The sequence below is a fragment of the Haplochromis burtoni genome, unplaced genomic scaffold (genome assembly GCF_018398535.1).
Source record: "Haplochromis burtoni strain Fernald_Lab_line unplaced genomic scaffold, NCSU_Asbu1 Contig_135, whole genome shotgun sequence".
NCBI lineage: Eukaryota > Metazoa > Chordata > Actinopteri > Cichliformes > Cichlidae > Haplochromis > Haplochromis burtoni.
The window spans coordinates 304,974-320,154 of NW_024582496.1; the positions used below are offsets into that span (position 1 = coordinate 304,974).

A 15,181-nucleotide genomic window follows, 5' to 3' on the forward strand; every position below is an offset into this window, starting at 1 on the left:
GGTCTCATGTTTTGTTTTAGTGTTGTTTGATGTGAAGCACTTTGTGATTCATCTTAAATCTGCTCTTTAAATACATTTAAAAACTCAGTTGAAGATATTATTATTATTTTATCTCAACTGATTATTTCTTATCGCTTTTTAACAAAACAATGAAATTAAAGAAATTGCATTTTCCCATTTTAAAAGCTGGAATCAAAACTGTTTGCATCATCAGCCCAATGCAATTTAATTAAAGCTTAGTTATTAAAGCTCAGAGCAGCAGGATCACAGCACTTTGGCTAAACTGCAGATAAACATGTCAAAATGATGCAGTTTAGTGCATGTAATGTTCAATATGGGTAGTTGAACTTATTAGTATAATTGTGTTTTATCAGTTAGCACCAACCACAAATAACAGACAACGGGGATGTCTACATCTTTGCAAGTAAATTGCTCATATTAAACCTATCAGCTGCAGAGACTTTAGATTTGTTAATCCAGATGAGCTCCATGAAAAGCAAGAAGTTTAAACTAGTATGCAGAAGTCTTCATGAGTAACTCTAATTATTGACTTTTACATTAATTACTGACAGCGGTAACCTCGAGTGATGCAGTGCACCAAGGCTTGAGTTTGGACAACAATCAAGAACCGGAGATAAAGATGTGAAGAGTACTAAAGCAAAGTTTATTAGAATTAACAAAGAAAACATCACAAAGACAAAATATCTATAAATCTATCTTATTTTCTTTGTCATACAGCAAGTTTACTCCAGACTTGACGAATAAACTTGGGAACTGTAAAGCAGTCACATTTAAAAGGTGGGGTGTAGACAATCAGCTAACCTTAAACTGTCACAAACATCCCAGAGAACAGCTTCTGTGTGAGGAAAATCTCTGGATTTTTCCTGTTTATATTCCACACACACACGCACTCGCACACACACAAACAAACGCACGCACTCAGACCAGTGTTTTCACTTCGGTCTTTCGGTTGTTCAGACAGGATGCTACGCACTTTGCCTGGAGACTCTCGTCTAAATGAAGAGTGCTACAGTCATCGTGTAGCACCTTCAGGGTCTCAACAGGTGACAAATTATTGAAGTCTGGCAGATGACCATGCGCACATTGTTTATTTATAATTATTTACATATCTGCAAAAAAACCAAACCGTTCCCTTCGTCAGCGTCTTCACTACGCCTCGGGACCGTCCCCTCGCTCGGCGGGGCTCTCGATGCCACTGGAAACTAGTGGATCCTTGTCAGCTCCTCTACTATCTTAATCACCTCGTCCACTGTGGCTTCACGCTTCATGCCGCTTCCGTCATCGATCTGAAATTGAATGACAATTGGAGCTATGAGGCTCCAATACTGAGACAAACCCCCCCCAGTGCCACTCAGCCTCACTCCTTCACCTGCATTTATTATTTCACTTGAGTGGACATGAAATGATCTAAAAAGCTTCTGAAAAAAATTACTCAACGCTTAGTTTCTGCCAATTTTTTTATTTATCTATTATTTATTTATTTTTTTATATGATTGCACTTAATCTGTGTCATTTTTTTCATCACTTTCTGCTGCATGCAGAGGCTCTTGGGTTTTCCTGCTGTGAACCGAAACTTCTTTCTACTGGGATTTAAATGATGGGCTTTCAATGAAAGTGCAAGCAAACAACACAAAAGAACTGATTACATTTTTTTCTTGGACTATGTTTTTTTTTTTTTGTCTGAAAATGACTAAAATGGATAAGGCTGGATTCCAGAGTCTTCTTTGGACAGAGTAAATGTGATGGCATCACTTGAGCTTCATAAAGCTGAGATTTTAATGGGCTTTTTAGCATATTAAGATGCTAGGCTGCTGAAAAACAAAACAAGAAACTGTTAGTTGCAGGCTTAATTTTTTATATCAAATATGCAATCAGCTTTTAGTGTACCTATTTTTAGTTGCACAGAGACACCAGTGAGCAGCTAACATATTTTATTTTTATAGCAGTGATCCAACTTTAGCAGAACCCTGGCTTTAAACAGGCGTCTCCTGGCAAACAAACCATCCAAATACTTTGGACTGTCTTTATTGGCTGCTCTCGGGAGGCAAACAGGGAACAGCCTTTGTTTATCAGCTAAAAGTGTATTTTTTTTTTTTTTAAATGCAGTAAGGCTAAGAAGACACACAAAGCAGTATATTGTTATTTGTTTATCTGCCAAAATTTATTTTTCCACCTGTTCTGCTATGAATGTTATTTCCAGTTCCCAGTCAGCTAATAAAAACTGTCCAAAGAGTCATTCAAAGTTCAGCGTCGCTTTAAGCCAAAAAACCACAAATACAAACCGCATCCTTCTTCACCAGCTGCTCCGGTTGGACCTGTTGGCTTCTGTCACCCTCAGTTATTACACCAGCTTTCATATTTGTTTGTTCACTTGAAATTTACTAATAACAATATGCAACTATACTAGAGGGAACAACACTGAATTTACTTCAGTGATATAGATGCAAGTCCATCTCTGCACTCGAGCTGAGTACACATGCCATAGAGAAGAGAGCTGTCTCACAAACCTAACACAAAGTATTTCTTTACACCAAAATGGCACTGCCTGCAAGATTTCCAAAGCAATTCAAGTTCCTATTTTAAAAGTTATGATACAGCTGCACACCCGGGAACAAAGTGTAAAATTTCCCGAAGGAGCCTCAGACTTTCAAAACAACTGTGGAGAAAGAGCCTCCATATTACTGGCAGGTACGTGCTGGAGAAAGCGATGGAGGCAGGAACAGACAGGCTGTAAGCTAAACACTAAACAAGCACGGGCCTGATGCCTCGCTGCTCTTTTGAACATAATACAACTTAAATATGAAAAGAGACGTGAAGACAGAGGTTTGGGAGACGGTTTAAGATTGGACTAGAGCTGCTATAAGACTGACGAGGCCAATCTGACAAGCTGCAAGCGCTGGCAATGTTTGTCGTGAGGAACTGATGCTCTCTTGGTAATCACTGAACGTTCCAGGAAGACAGGGATCCTGAGCATACTGACTATCTCAGTTAGCAGACTTGAATCCAAGTGAAAAGATTTGGTGGGATAAAAACAATGAGCTTTTACAAATAAGGCAGATGGAAAACAGCAATTATAGACAAAGGCAATCTGACTAAAGTCATAAGGTTCAGAAAGTTTAATGTCTTTCTTAAATATACTGACTAATCATTTGCAGAGGCCAGCCCACACTTTATGTGTAATCAGTGATGACAGTACCGAGGGATGTACAACTCTTTCTTGTACTCAACTAGAGGTCATAAAGGGAAAAGTCATCAACAAACTGTTGGCTTGGGATGAATAATGACTTCTATTTTGTTTTACAACATGTTATCACTACACTAAAAACACCAAGCGGACTCTAAAAAGACCTCTGTTGGTACGTTTTTGTAACAATGTTTACTCATCACTTGAAAACCATCCTGGTTAAATGTAGATCCGAACGGACATGAGCTCCTACCTGCAGAGTGCTGACAACCTCCTGCATCTTTGCCCGGCCGAGATCCAGGAAGCTTTCAATGAGGTCCCCGTCAATGAATCCCGTGGCCTGCTCCGTCTTTCGCTCCGTGTGGAAGGACCTCCAGGTGCAGCGCAGTCAAGGAAAATCAATACAAGGCAGTTGCTTCGCCTGAGGACAGCACCTTCGGTACAATAACGCACACTTTACCTCAGGCCGAGTCAACAGATATTCACTATAGTGAGAAAGCAGTCTAATAAAAGCAGCACTGCTCAGAAGACCAGAGAGAAAAGGTTGGTTGAGTCACCACGTTACTGCTGAATCAATAACAACTGTGCAATGCTTAATAATACTTTGGGGAATGTATTATCTAGACTAACATGCCTGGACAAATCAATGAAATCTAAAAAACAGAAAAATGCCCTTCACAATTTCCTAAAACCAGAGGAGATTTTCTTAAGCTTAGTTTTGTCTGACCAGCGCTCTAAAACCTAAAAACAAGCCGTCGCAGTACGTCAGTAGAAGATCAATGCAACCAGTAAAACCTCACATCAGAGAAATCAGAAGTGGCTCAAGTTTTGCTTAAAAATGATAAAATAAGTCACAAAAGACTTATTTTGCTAACTGCTAAATTGCTTTAGTTTAAGCTGTAAATACAAATCAAATGATGAGACAAAAGCCTGTGGAGCCGAATACAAATTTTTGCACACTTGAAATATCTATCAAACAAATCAAAGCTAATTAAAAGAAAACAGTATTACTCCTCTCGCTTCTCAAACCACAGCTGCCAGTGCAGTTCACCTCCATCTTTCTGACAGATGGCAAGCATACTATAAAAGTAAAAAGGATATAAGCTGTGCTCGATTTTTCCCACGCTCTTGATGACTTTGTTGAGGCGGTTCTGCAGGTCCAACAGGAGGCTGTACCAGCCCTCGGACAGGGATGTCACCAGACCTAAACACACAAACACACACACGTTAGTCAAAAACACAATGGAGGCGTTACAGATTTTCACCTCGGCAGTCTTTTGCAGCAGATGGGAAATACTTCTGGGTTCACATCAGCGAGAAGAATTTTAAGGACTAGATTCATAATAAACTCATAACAGCTGTATAATTAATAAATCAAAAGATCATTAGTGTGACTGCAATCTCCCTAATACAAATTTCATGCTTGTATGCTGGGACCATGTTGGGCGTAAAGAAGCATGATTTCAATAGTTCAATAATTTAAAAGATTTCCAAACGGTCTCATTTTGAGACCGACTGTGCTGTAAATATTGTAGTCGCACGGTTTTGGGGGAGTGGTGCGCTCTTCTCTGTGCTACAAATTAAAGTTCTGGCACACAGAGTGGGCTACTCTAACGCTCTGGGGAAGTAATGTGCACTCAAACTGACTGCCACAAAAAACAAAACAAAAAAAAAAGCAACTTGTGAACAAAGAGTTGCACTGATGTGCAATGCAGAACTTATTTCTGTGTCTGTAAAGTCATGAAAGTGCTTTGGGACATGAGCCTGGAGGATAGCAGGGCAACAACTAACTACTATAATCATCTATTAATCTGATTAGCTTTGACTGAGAAATGTCAGAAATAAAAAAGTAAAACAAAACTTGGAGCACCAACTTGATATTAGGCACTTAACGCTTTTATGTTTAATAAAAAATGCTAAAGTGAATACGCTGTATGGCAATGTGATGGAAGCCTGTGCCGTATGTGTCAATAAACAGTAAATTCTATTTAATATGCTTTTTGTGTTGCTGTGACTGATGTGGAGCAACAGAGAGACTATAAAAGTGTTCCAAATAAAAGCTGCAGAAAAAAAATGCGACATTATTTTTCTTCATCAGAGGGTTAATGAAAGGTCTTTGATCATCAGTCTACCCTCTCCTTCTTCCTTTTCCACTGGAGGATTAGTGCCAGCAACTCAGTGCACCCAAATACCACATTCTGCATCAACAGTTCTGGATGAAAAAACAAATGAATATGCATTTTCTCCTGCTGATCTTCTAGGAACTTGTATGTAAATTTGACTCATGGCTCATCATTTGCATGTTGTCTTGTTTTGTTTAACAAACAGTCAGAAATTTTTAGATAGAATATATATATATACGAAGTTGGGGAAAAAATTAAATCGAGTGGAATAAATAGATAAAAACTACAATTTATTCATTTTGGCCTCGTGCTAGAACAAAACATATTTTGGAGGTTTAGCTAAAAGTGAATCAAAAAAAACTAAATAAAACATTTTAAACTTCATCACACTGATTAAGCTCCGCAACTCTTTAGAAAATACTAACATATACATATAGTATTCTCTATTTGACTAATAACAAAAGTAAAAGATTTAGAATTTACATTTAGCATTGAAAGACTGTTCCTAAAGCTCTGCCTTTCCCAAATAATGGACTCTCCCGCGTTACTTCAATCGATCACAATAATCTTCCCATCTAAGATTACCTACTATCCGTTTTCAACAAGTTTATTGCAAGTTTATCTGCTTGTTTGTTGCTATCTGGCTGGAATAATCTTGCGGCCTTGCAGCTTCTTTCCAGTAATGTCTAATAAATCAAAACATCTCAGAGCAATAACCCTGGCAGAGGTATTTATCTTCATTAGACACTGAAGCTCATTTTAGTTTACCAGCTCCTGTGGAAACCTTTAACTGGAGCGTACAATGGAAATTCTCGTATCCTGTTAAACTTTCTTCTGACACTTTTTCAGGAGTCACAGAGAGAGTGCTGAGGGGAAATTATGTGCTCTGGGAGACCAAGGGGTGAAATACTGCTGTGTCTGAATGTTGTGTGCTCCACGTTTTTCATCCCTGCCTTCATTACTGCCAGGATGAAAGTTACTAGTTTTAATCTGAGTAATGAGGTGTAAACTGTGATTTCTTTTCCTTTCTTATTCCTTTCTCAAATGGAAACATTAGTTTTAAAGAAATGGCTTTGGAGACGTTTGTGCACTGTCTAATTAGCCCGAGGAATATGAAAACACTGACAGTGACTGTAGCACTGCAGAGCAGTCATTTGCTAAAGGACTGTCATTGTGAGATTTTTCACTGGATTTATTTTTTTTTTTTTCTTTTTAAATTTCCTACCTAATCTGTTAGAAAACTGTTCACAGAGATACCTGTGGTTTATTCTGAGCAATGGAGGCAGCGTTTTGAAGCTTTTGATCAACAAAAAATATGCAGCTCTGTAAAACATAAAAACCACCTGGCTGTAATAATCTGCTATTGTCTTAAATATCACGGCGCCGCCACTACGTGCAATAGGTCGGCAGCCTTATGAAATTTCCCCTTGTGGGACTAATAAAGGTATATCATATCACATCATATCACATTTCAAAACAGTAGAAAGAAGTAAGAAAGAGAAACCAGGTTTTTTAAATTAGAACTCTAAGGACTTGTATAATTCTTCTCATTATTCATCTACATATGCTGATCAGCAAAAACACAGAAAACACAGAAGTGAAAAGATCAACATTGAGAATCTCACTAGAACTGGTTAAAAACAAAAAGGGAGAAAAAAAAATGCTGCCTCTTAGACCGTGTCCTTTCCTGGCGCATTTCATGATGCACACCTCACTGCTTGAAAAGAAAAGAGCCTGGGTGCTATAAACTGGCCTGTCCAGACCAGTCACCTGAGCCAGTAAGAGAGAAGATTTCTCTCTTAAACCTACAGCAACTCCTCAGTTCATCAATAAAGAGCGTAGCAAGAAGAAGAAGAGGGAGATTCAATAAAGTGCTCAACATCTAACCTTTGACAGCATTAAATTTAAAATGAACTGTATTTCCAAAAACAGTTTCATTTTATTATCTTTTAAAATTAAACACAGGGTTAAAATGAGCTTGTTCTATTTACATCTTACACCACAGAATAACTCCTGCTATCAATCCTCTATTGAATAACGATGGAAACTCTCAGCAGTGGCTACTACAAATAAATCCATGCTAATCTATAAAACTGGACATTACTAATAAGTGGGAAAATATTCATATTTTCCCATTTAGGTGAAGTAATGCTAAAAGAGAAATTTCAGAAGTTAAAAATCAGATTTAGCCAACAGTTAGATGACTGGAGCCCCTGACTTCTCAGTGCATCTTTGCACAAAGGCTGAAAAACAAGGAGGGCGGGGACAAATCTTGCCTGGCTCTGAAAACTATCTACCTCCCATCACTTCCACTAATTAACAAATTATCTCTCATTTGTCTGACCAGGACAAAAGCCAAGGTGTAAGTAAAGTTTTGGAGTGCTACATGCTGAAAAGTTACTTGGCTGGGAGCCTCCACTCAGTTCAAGGAAACCAGTGGACAGTAGGAAGTTCCTACTGTCAGCCAAGAAACAGTGCAGTTTGTCTTTGTGTAGACTGAGAGGCAGTGGGAACTAAACATTGCTACCTTTGTCACTTGGCATGTAGTTTCCACCTCTTCTCAGTCTTGGGAAGCTAAGCTAACTAATACTGGCTAAGCTAAACTAAGCTAACTAATACTGGCTGTAGGCTTACAGCAATTTGTCATTTGTCATCAGTGCACTTACCAATCATGCCATTAACCGTGCCAAAGAGCACTGAGCCCTGGGTGGGTGTGGAGCTCTCGCCGAGGTTCTGCAGCACCAGCGAACCATGGCAGAAGACATTTACAAACTCCCCAAGGTGAAACAGCCCCACTTCCTGCAGGTGCTGACGCTCCTCGTCTGTGGTGGCCGCACTGACCAGAGAAAGGACGGTGGGAGAGAATTGCAAAAGGTGGAGAGTGAGGGATTATAAACAATAAAGAATAAAACATGTGAGAAAAAGAGTTGATGTATGAGCAAACAGGAGAGAAAAAATAAAGTGCAAAAACAAAGAGAAAATTATGTCAAGGGAAAAATGTAAAAAAAAAAGAAAAAGAAGAAATTATTGGGGGACAGACTTGATCGATTAAACAAAACAAAAAACAAGGGGGGCAGAGATATTAGAAGCGTTAGAAAAGGTCAGAGAATGATAGAGAAGCAATGGATAAAAGGGTGAGAAACGGGGGAGAGCAACAGGAAGAGAGATGTGACACAAAAATAAAGGTCAAAAGCATTGAGAGGTCCAGCTTGATGTAGAAGGCGGATAATAAGCTGGGACATAAATGTAGCACACTCACTTCCAGATCACATCTTTCTTACTTTTCCTTAAAGTCAACACTTGTTTTATAGCAGAATTACTAAAGAGAGAAAGGCAGCAGAGTGACTAAAAGTTCACCGCTGAGATAACTTCCAAAACAAATGCAAGGACAATTGCTGCTGCATCACATTCACTCCAGTGATGGTGCTCTACAAAGTACTGTGCAACTCACAGTTAAAAACACCCTCCTAATAAGATGATACTGCTTTCAGTGAATAAATGTTGGAGTTGACACAAACTTTTTGATGGTTGACTTCAATGGAAAATGTAATGGGGCCGTAATGCTTACAGGAATCATTCACGTTAATGTGCAAAACTACTCACGGCACCGTTTATACTGCTCCTCCTCACCTGTCCTTTTGGCAGACAAACAGATTGAAGGCGTTCTCCGCCCCCAGGAAGTTGTCGTCATCCAGAATTTCCACTGCACTCATCCAGTTAGGATTGAAGTCACGGGCAATCTAAAGCAAATAATAAAAAAACAAAACAAACAAACGTAAGACATGTCAGAGAAAACAGTAAACACCAGAGAGGTCCTGGGCAAAACAAAGGTGGTACTTGTCTCCAAGCAGATACTGCATTATCTATGAGCTAAGAAGTGCTGACTCCAAACATACTGCTTTTATGTTTCAAGCCCTGAGCAACATGAAATGTCCTTGAATACAAAGGCATGAAAAATGCTTTTCAAATCTGTTCTATTCATGCTGATTATGCGCATAGAGGATCCTGAACTGGGTCTATGATGGACACTATATATAACTCAAAGTATTTGCACTGTGAGTTCACTGGCTTATTTTAAATGAAGGATGCTAGATCATGTACAACTCCAGCAATAAGCCAAACAATGCTTTATCATCTATTTTACTGTTAATAGGAGTCTAATTGGCAAAGCAGATCACCGTGCTGTATTAAAGATGACTGAAAATTAGTGTTTGAGATGATAAACACATTAAGATGACCCCTATTGATCATTACAAAGAATACAGGTTCACACGACTACAGATAAATATAAGGCCAATGTTTACTTTTAATCTTGTTTATCTTCTAAGGTAAATATCTAGCTGTTTATCTGTTGAATGTGTCATTACATTCAAAAGCTAGTTGCAAACTATCTCTGCTTTCTGTTTGGTGTTGAGCAGTAGGGGTTATACTGTAATATCTATCTTGAAATATTTCAAGAAAGGTGTGATAATGATATTTCTGGCAATGTAGAAAAAAAATACTGAACTGAAGCAGCACTTGTAAGTATAAATAAATGAAGGACATTTTCCAGCCTCTTCCAATGAGCTACTGTCCCTGATGACACACTTCCTAATTTGAAGTGTGAATCTACTGAAACAAGTTGCTAGCAGCAGGAACAATATAGTGCAACAGTAGTGACACAACATAAATCAGGTGTAGCACAAAAGTAGTTTGAGTAGCTAGTTTTCCCAGGAAATCTTTGAAAATAAAGTAAATGCTTAACACTAAGTCATTTAACATGGTAGCAGATAGGGCTGTTCGATATAACGATATATATCGGATGACGATATAAAAACGTCTATCGTTTCATTTTACGCTATCGTTTGTTTCGTGGTGTCGCAAAATAAACTGTTTACGGCAATATTTTTTCATCGTTCTGATGGTCACTGTAGTGGCTATATTAATTATATTAATTTCTCTCTTAAGTTCTCTCTTTCTCTTATACCGTATTTAATATAACCACACTACTGACGGACAAGCGCCTGTTTTTATGCCTTGTGGTTGGCAACAGCGACGGTAACACCTTCGCGTGTCCGCTTGTTTATGTTCCACATAAACCTTTCACAATAAAGCTCAAGATCCTGCTGAGACTTTTCAAAATAAACTGAATCACGTGAAAGAGCAGATTATTAACGGATGAGAAGTAAAAAAGAGCCGCCAGGTGCTAAAAAATAAACCTTAGACTCAAACGTTAGAACAGGCAACCCGCAGCACGCAGTGTAATAAATACAAAGAAAACGGCGGCCGTTACAACTTATGTCTAAAAATGTGTAGTTTCATGCATCGGTTAAAACACTCGACTCCGGTTAAAGGACGCGCAGCTGGAAACACTTCACGCAAGTCGAGCTGCCCGAGATTCACAGAATTTACAGAAAATGTTAAATTTTTGTGATTTATATCGTTATCGGGACGATAGAACTCTTATATCGGGATATGAGATTTTGGTCATATCGCACAGCCCTAGTAGCAGATGGTGTTGGGCAGCTCCTGATAAGTTACAATGTTAAATTGCTTAACTTATCAGGAGCGGCCCAACACCATCACATAAAAACATCCCACATCACCAACTGCAAGCATCTACTTCTTTGTAGCCAAGCTGCACTGGACAGCTTTGACCTAAAGTGTTGAAACACATTTGTTGTTTCCTCGTTTTGCATGAATGGTTTTCTTGCATGTTGTCGCGCTGGGTTGTATAAGTAGCTCCTGTTTTACATACTAAATCGTCATTGTAGGCTGACAGGTGTGGCTGTTGCTCTCACACACGCCTTGGCTTGTCTCGTTAGTCCATGCACTAGAGTGTAAATGTATGCCACAGCTATAGCAATGATATCACAATACGACATTTTAATATCACATATCAAATTGATTGTGTTATTGTGAATGATGTTAGAGTCCTGATGGCCAGATAGAGAAATATACAGCACTGTACACTAAAACAAACAGCCTGTTGCACCGAACCAAAGCTGCTGGCAGAGAAAATTAAAGATTTTCTATCTCCCAACAGCAAACTACAGAGTTGAGTACTTTTTTTTTTTAGGTGCAACACTTTATCTATTTTTAATGTAAAATATTGATTATACTTGCTTTGGTATGTAAGTAGATAATATTTTCCATCTAAAATTTTAAGGCACTTGAAGGTATATTTTGTTTCTAAATAAATTCAAGCCCTTTTGGTCCCCAGGACTTATTACACTGAGCACAACAACACAACACGCACACAATAGGATGCGTGACTCATCATCAAATCTCTGTATCTTTCTTCCACAAATCAATTTGAACACTTTGCTCATCAGAAGGCTGGGAGGTATGAGGCTATGCGTGGTAGACATTAAAAAACAACAACAACAACAACATTTATACCCTGAAGAGAAGAGTTACAACATGCAAATGTGGGTAAACAGACACTAAACCAAAGTCTTTAAAAATAAAATCAAATTCTTTCAAAACCAGCAGCCTTGAATGAAACTCAAGGTTAATTTGTGTTTTCACAGCTGTTTTCAGTACAGACAAACCAACTTGTTTGATATATTAAACCTTCTCTTCTTACCTCTTCAAAGTTGCCCTCCATGGATTTGTATGCCAGCAGCAGGACGGACCTCATCAAGTCTCCCACCAGAATGAAATCTCCTTTGGTCTTCAGGTAAAGGGCCATAATATTGTTGTAGTGGTTACACTCGGTCCTCAGCTCCTTCTCGGCCGTCCACTCGTACAGACGGACCTTAAACAAACAAGAAGTGTGTATAATTGTTGGTTGTCAAGCTGCCAAAGATAAAAGCAGCAGTGATTAGCTTTAGCCATGTTTGATGAAGTGTATGACATTTTACTTCCACAATGCTATCACTCCAGATTGTGTGTGTGAGCATGAAGGCGAGGTGCTGATTGAGTACGTGAATTATAAGCTGCAACATTAATGAACATTAAACGGCTAATTACACTCGCAGTTTCATGCTGTCTGCACCAGCTAACAACTTTTTTTAAATTAATTTGAGTCAAGCAATTGACAAAACAAAAAAATCAAGGTAGACCAAATTTCTACTCATGACGGTAAACTCAATAGAACAAAGACTAGCCGGTTTTATTTGGAAAGATTATTATTATCATTATAGTCATCATCTATTGTTATTATTATTTCAAAAAATGTAACTACATGTAAAAAGTTTACATTACAACAACAACAAAGAAAACCAACAAAAACAAAACAACTTCATCCTTTATTCATTTAATAACGTTTTTTTGTTTTACTTTCGGATCTACTTTTTTCTTTGTTTTTATAGTTGAGTATAATTTAAAAATGTAATAAACATTTTCAAACTTTATTTACTCAGCTGTACTAGAGTTACTAAGGGGGAGAAAACAAACAAACAAACAAAAGAAAAAAGAAAAATGAAAAAAAGAGAACCAAAAAAAGATGGTTGCCCAGTGATTACATCAAAGTAGCTGCAATCACCATGCAATATCCTCAACCTCTGGGTCACCAATTTTGATCACAAGGTGATTGCACAGGTCGCTCATCTCTAAACAATCACGGTCTCACTTCGATCTATTTTGTATTCCTACGCTGCAATCAATCTGAATCAGTAATGACTCTTGACTGTTTGTCTTTGCAGTAGGGGACTCCACTCAGCTTGTAGTCCAATATAAGAACAACATTTCTACTTTAGTCAGGAATTTCTTAAATTTCCAGAAAAAATTTAAATTATTTGTTTGTCCATATCAAGTTTGAGCAGAAATAAAGAGTGTTGTGCTTAAAAGACACTAAGGTGCAGAAAGAACGATCCAAGTGTAAAACTCTGTAGTTGAAAAACAAACAAACAAAAAAAGATAAGAAAAAATAAGAAAAATTGTCCAGTAAAAAAATCCCAAACATTTTGCATAATGCTCTACTGAGGTTGTCACCATAAAGAAAAATTAATACTGCTTCCAGGATCGATTACCCTTTAATCACTGTTTATCTTTGGGAGCTAGATGTGGAAAGTTAGCTGCAGTGAGTGATGAGTTTCAGATATCTGAAACCCATCACGAAATCTTTGGATAAACATGACTTTCTAGCTTTTAATCCTTTTAATCTATCTATATCTTAGTGTGAATGAGTGTGATATTACAAAAGAGTGGGGAGTGAGGCTGTTTCTTTCGCACTGTATGTCAAGAAATCCTCATATTCATCCATGTGGGATCAAATGATTTAGATATTGAAGAAAAACTGCTAAGGAGGTAGTTTTTGTCATTTCCTGTCACAATCAAAGAAAGTCAAAACATGCAAATCACTTGAAAGTGGACTAAATGAAGCACACTGAGCAGTCTGACTGAAAAAGTATTTGTTTTGTATATTTGTCACACTTACATTTTTCAGATCATCAAACAAATTAAATATAAGAAAAAGATAATAAAAACAAAATGCCATTTCTTAATGAAGGTCTTTATTGAGGGCCAAAAAATTCACACCTACATGGCCCTGTGCAAAACAGTTAACCCCCTTGTTTTAACATAAATCAACTCCAGCCACACCCAGGCCTGATTACTGCCACACCAGTTATCAATCAAGAAATCACTTAAATTAGGACCTGCCTGACACAGTGGAGTAAAAAAAAATTCTCAAAAGTGTGACAAATATTAAAAAGGAACTCAGGAAGGGGGCGAACACTTTTTCACACCACTGTCTAACCTCTGCAAATTTAAAACGTTCACCACTAGGGGACAGCATTATATCCATGGTTGTGTTGTGCTGGTTTTGTTTTATTTTAAATGTTTATCTTTAGGTCTATTCTCATTTCCTCATTCCAACGTCGGACATGAGAATGTGTTATTTTGTTCGCCTACATAAATGTTATATTCATTCAATGCTCCATCTTGTGCTACAAATTCATATTATATGAAAGTACAGCCTGGTCCCAGGTCACCTTCAGTTGATGTCTCTCCAGCACAATACAAAGAAGTTTTACAAAAGTACGCTTAAGGAATAAACACTTTAGAGTGTAAATGTTATATATTCACATACTATTTGGAAGAGAATATGCAGCTATTCTTCACGTTAAGGTGAAATGAAGGATCCAAGTGAAAGTTTCTCTAGCTGGAAGCTTGAGCATCTGCAGAGCCAGGTCAGTTATACAAGTAAACACAGTTTTTTCATAACTCAGTTTCCTCGACACATGGTGAGAAAACTGAAGCAAAATAGAGAGGTGCTGCTTTTAATCTCTGGACCACATGGTAAATTGTGACGTGGGCAGTGAAAAGCAATTGTGATGGAGGTGCACTTGACTCAGGCACCTTCCCAAGGGCCGAAAGTAAAGATTTAATTGTGCAAGCAAGTTTTTTCAGTAAAAGAAAAAAATAGAATCTGACAAATTAAAACAATTTAACCTTCAAGCTGCACTTTTTCTTCAGGTCTTCAAGCATGACTATAAGAAAAAGTCAAGATTTTTCAAAGACCAGCTAAAAATACTAATGTCCACTTACTGTGCTATTTATGCTGGCCAGGAATTTGCCATTGAACTCTACCATAGAGTAGACAGCTCCTTTCACCTCCTTTTCAGCAACAGTTTGGAGCTTACCTGGAGGAAAAAGCAGAGTGTCTCCCAGTCAGTCTTGTGTTAACTTTCAAAGCATTAGACATGAAAGGTTGAGTTAAACTAGCTCCTACAAAAAAAAGTGACTACTGCTTAATTACTGAGAGATGTGGGAAAAAGTGAAGAAAGGAAGACGGATGCGTTCAGAATGAGGATAGGCAAAATGAAGAGTTGCAGGAGGATAAACGAAAGGCACGCAATGCACCTTGAGAGGGGCGCAGTGTGAAAGGAAATGAGAAGAATCAGTAGTGTCGAGAGGAGGAACGTCT

The 15,181-nt window shown here is 38.0% G+C and overlaps 1 protein-coding gene across 2 annotated transcripts in view; it reads right to left on the reverse strand.

Annotated features, from left to right (window-relative positions):
* Positions 1-643: 643 nt before the first annotated feature.
* Positions 644-15,181, reverse strand: part of ddb1 (damage-specific DNA binding protein 1) — a 51,238-nt gene continuing 36,700 nt past the window's right edge. For both annotated transcript variants that reach the window (XM_005930768.2, XM_005930769.3), the window contains exons 21-27: positions 14,803-14,897; positions 11,897-12,067; positions 8,959-9,068; positions 7,995-8,164; positions 4,307-4,409; positions 3,459-3,582; positions 644-1,307 (exon numbers count right to left, since the gene is read on the reverse strand). In XM_005930768.2, coding sequence (XP_005930830.1) covers positions 1,224-1,307; positions 3,459-3,582; positions 4,307-4,409; positions 7,995-8,164; positions 8,959-9,068; positions 11,897-12,067; positions 14,803-14,897 — 857 coding nt within the window. In that variant the 3' untranslated portion in view covers positions 644-1,223. The remainder of the gene's footprint in view (positions 1,308-3,458; positions 3,583-4,306; positions 4,410-7,994; positions 8,165-8,958; positions 9,069-11,896; positions 12,068-14,802; positions 14,898-15,181) is intronic.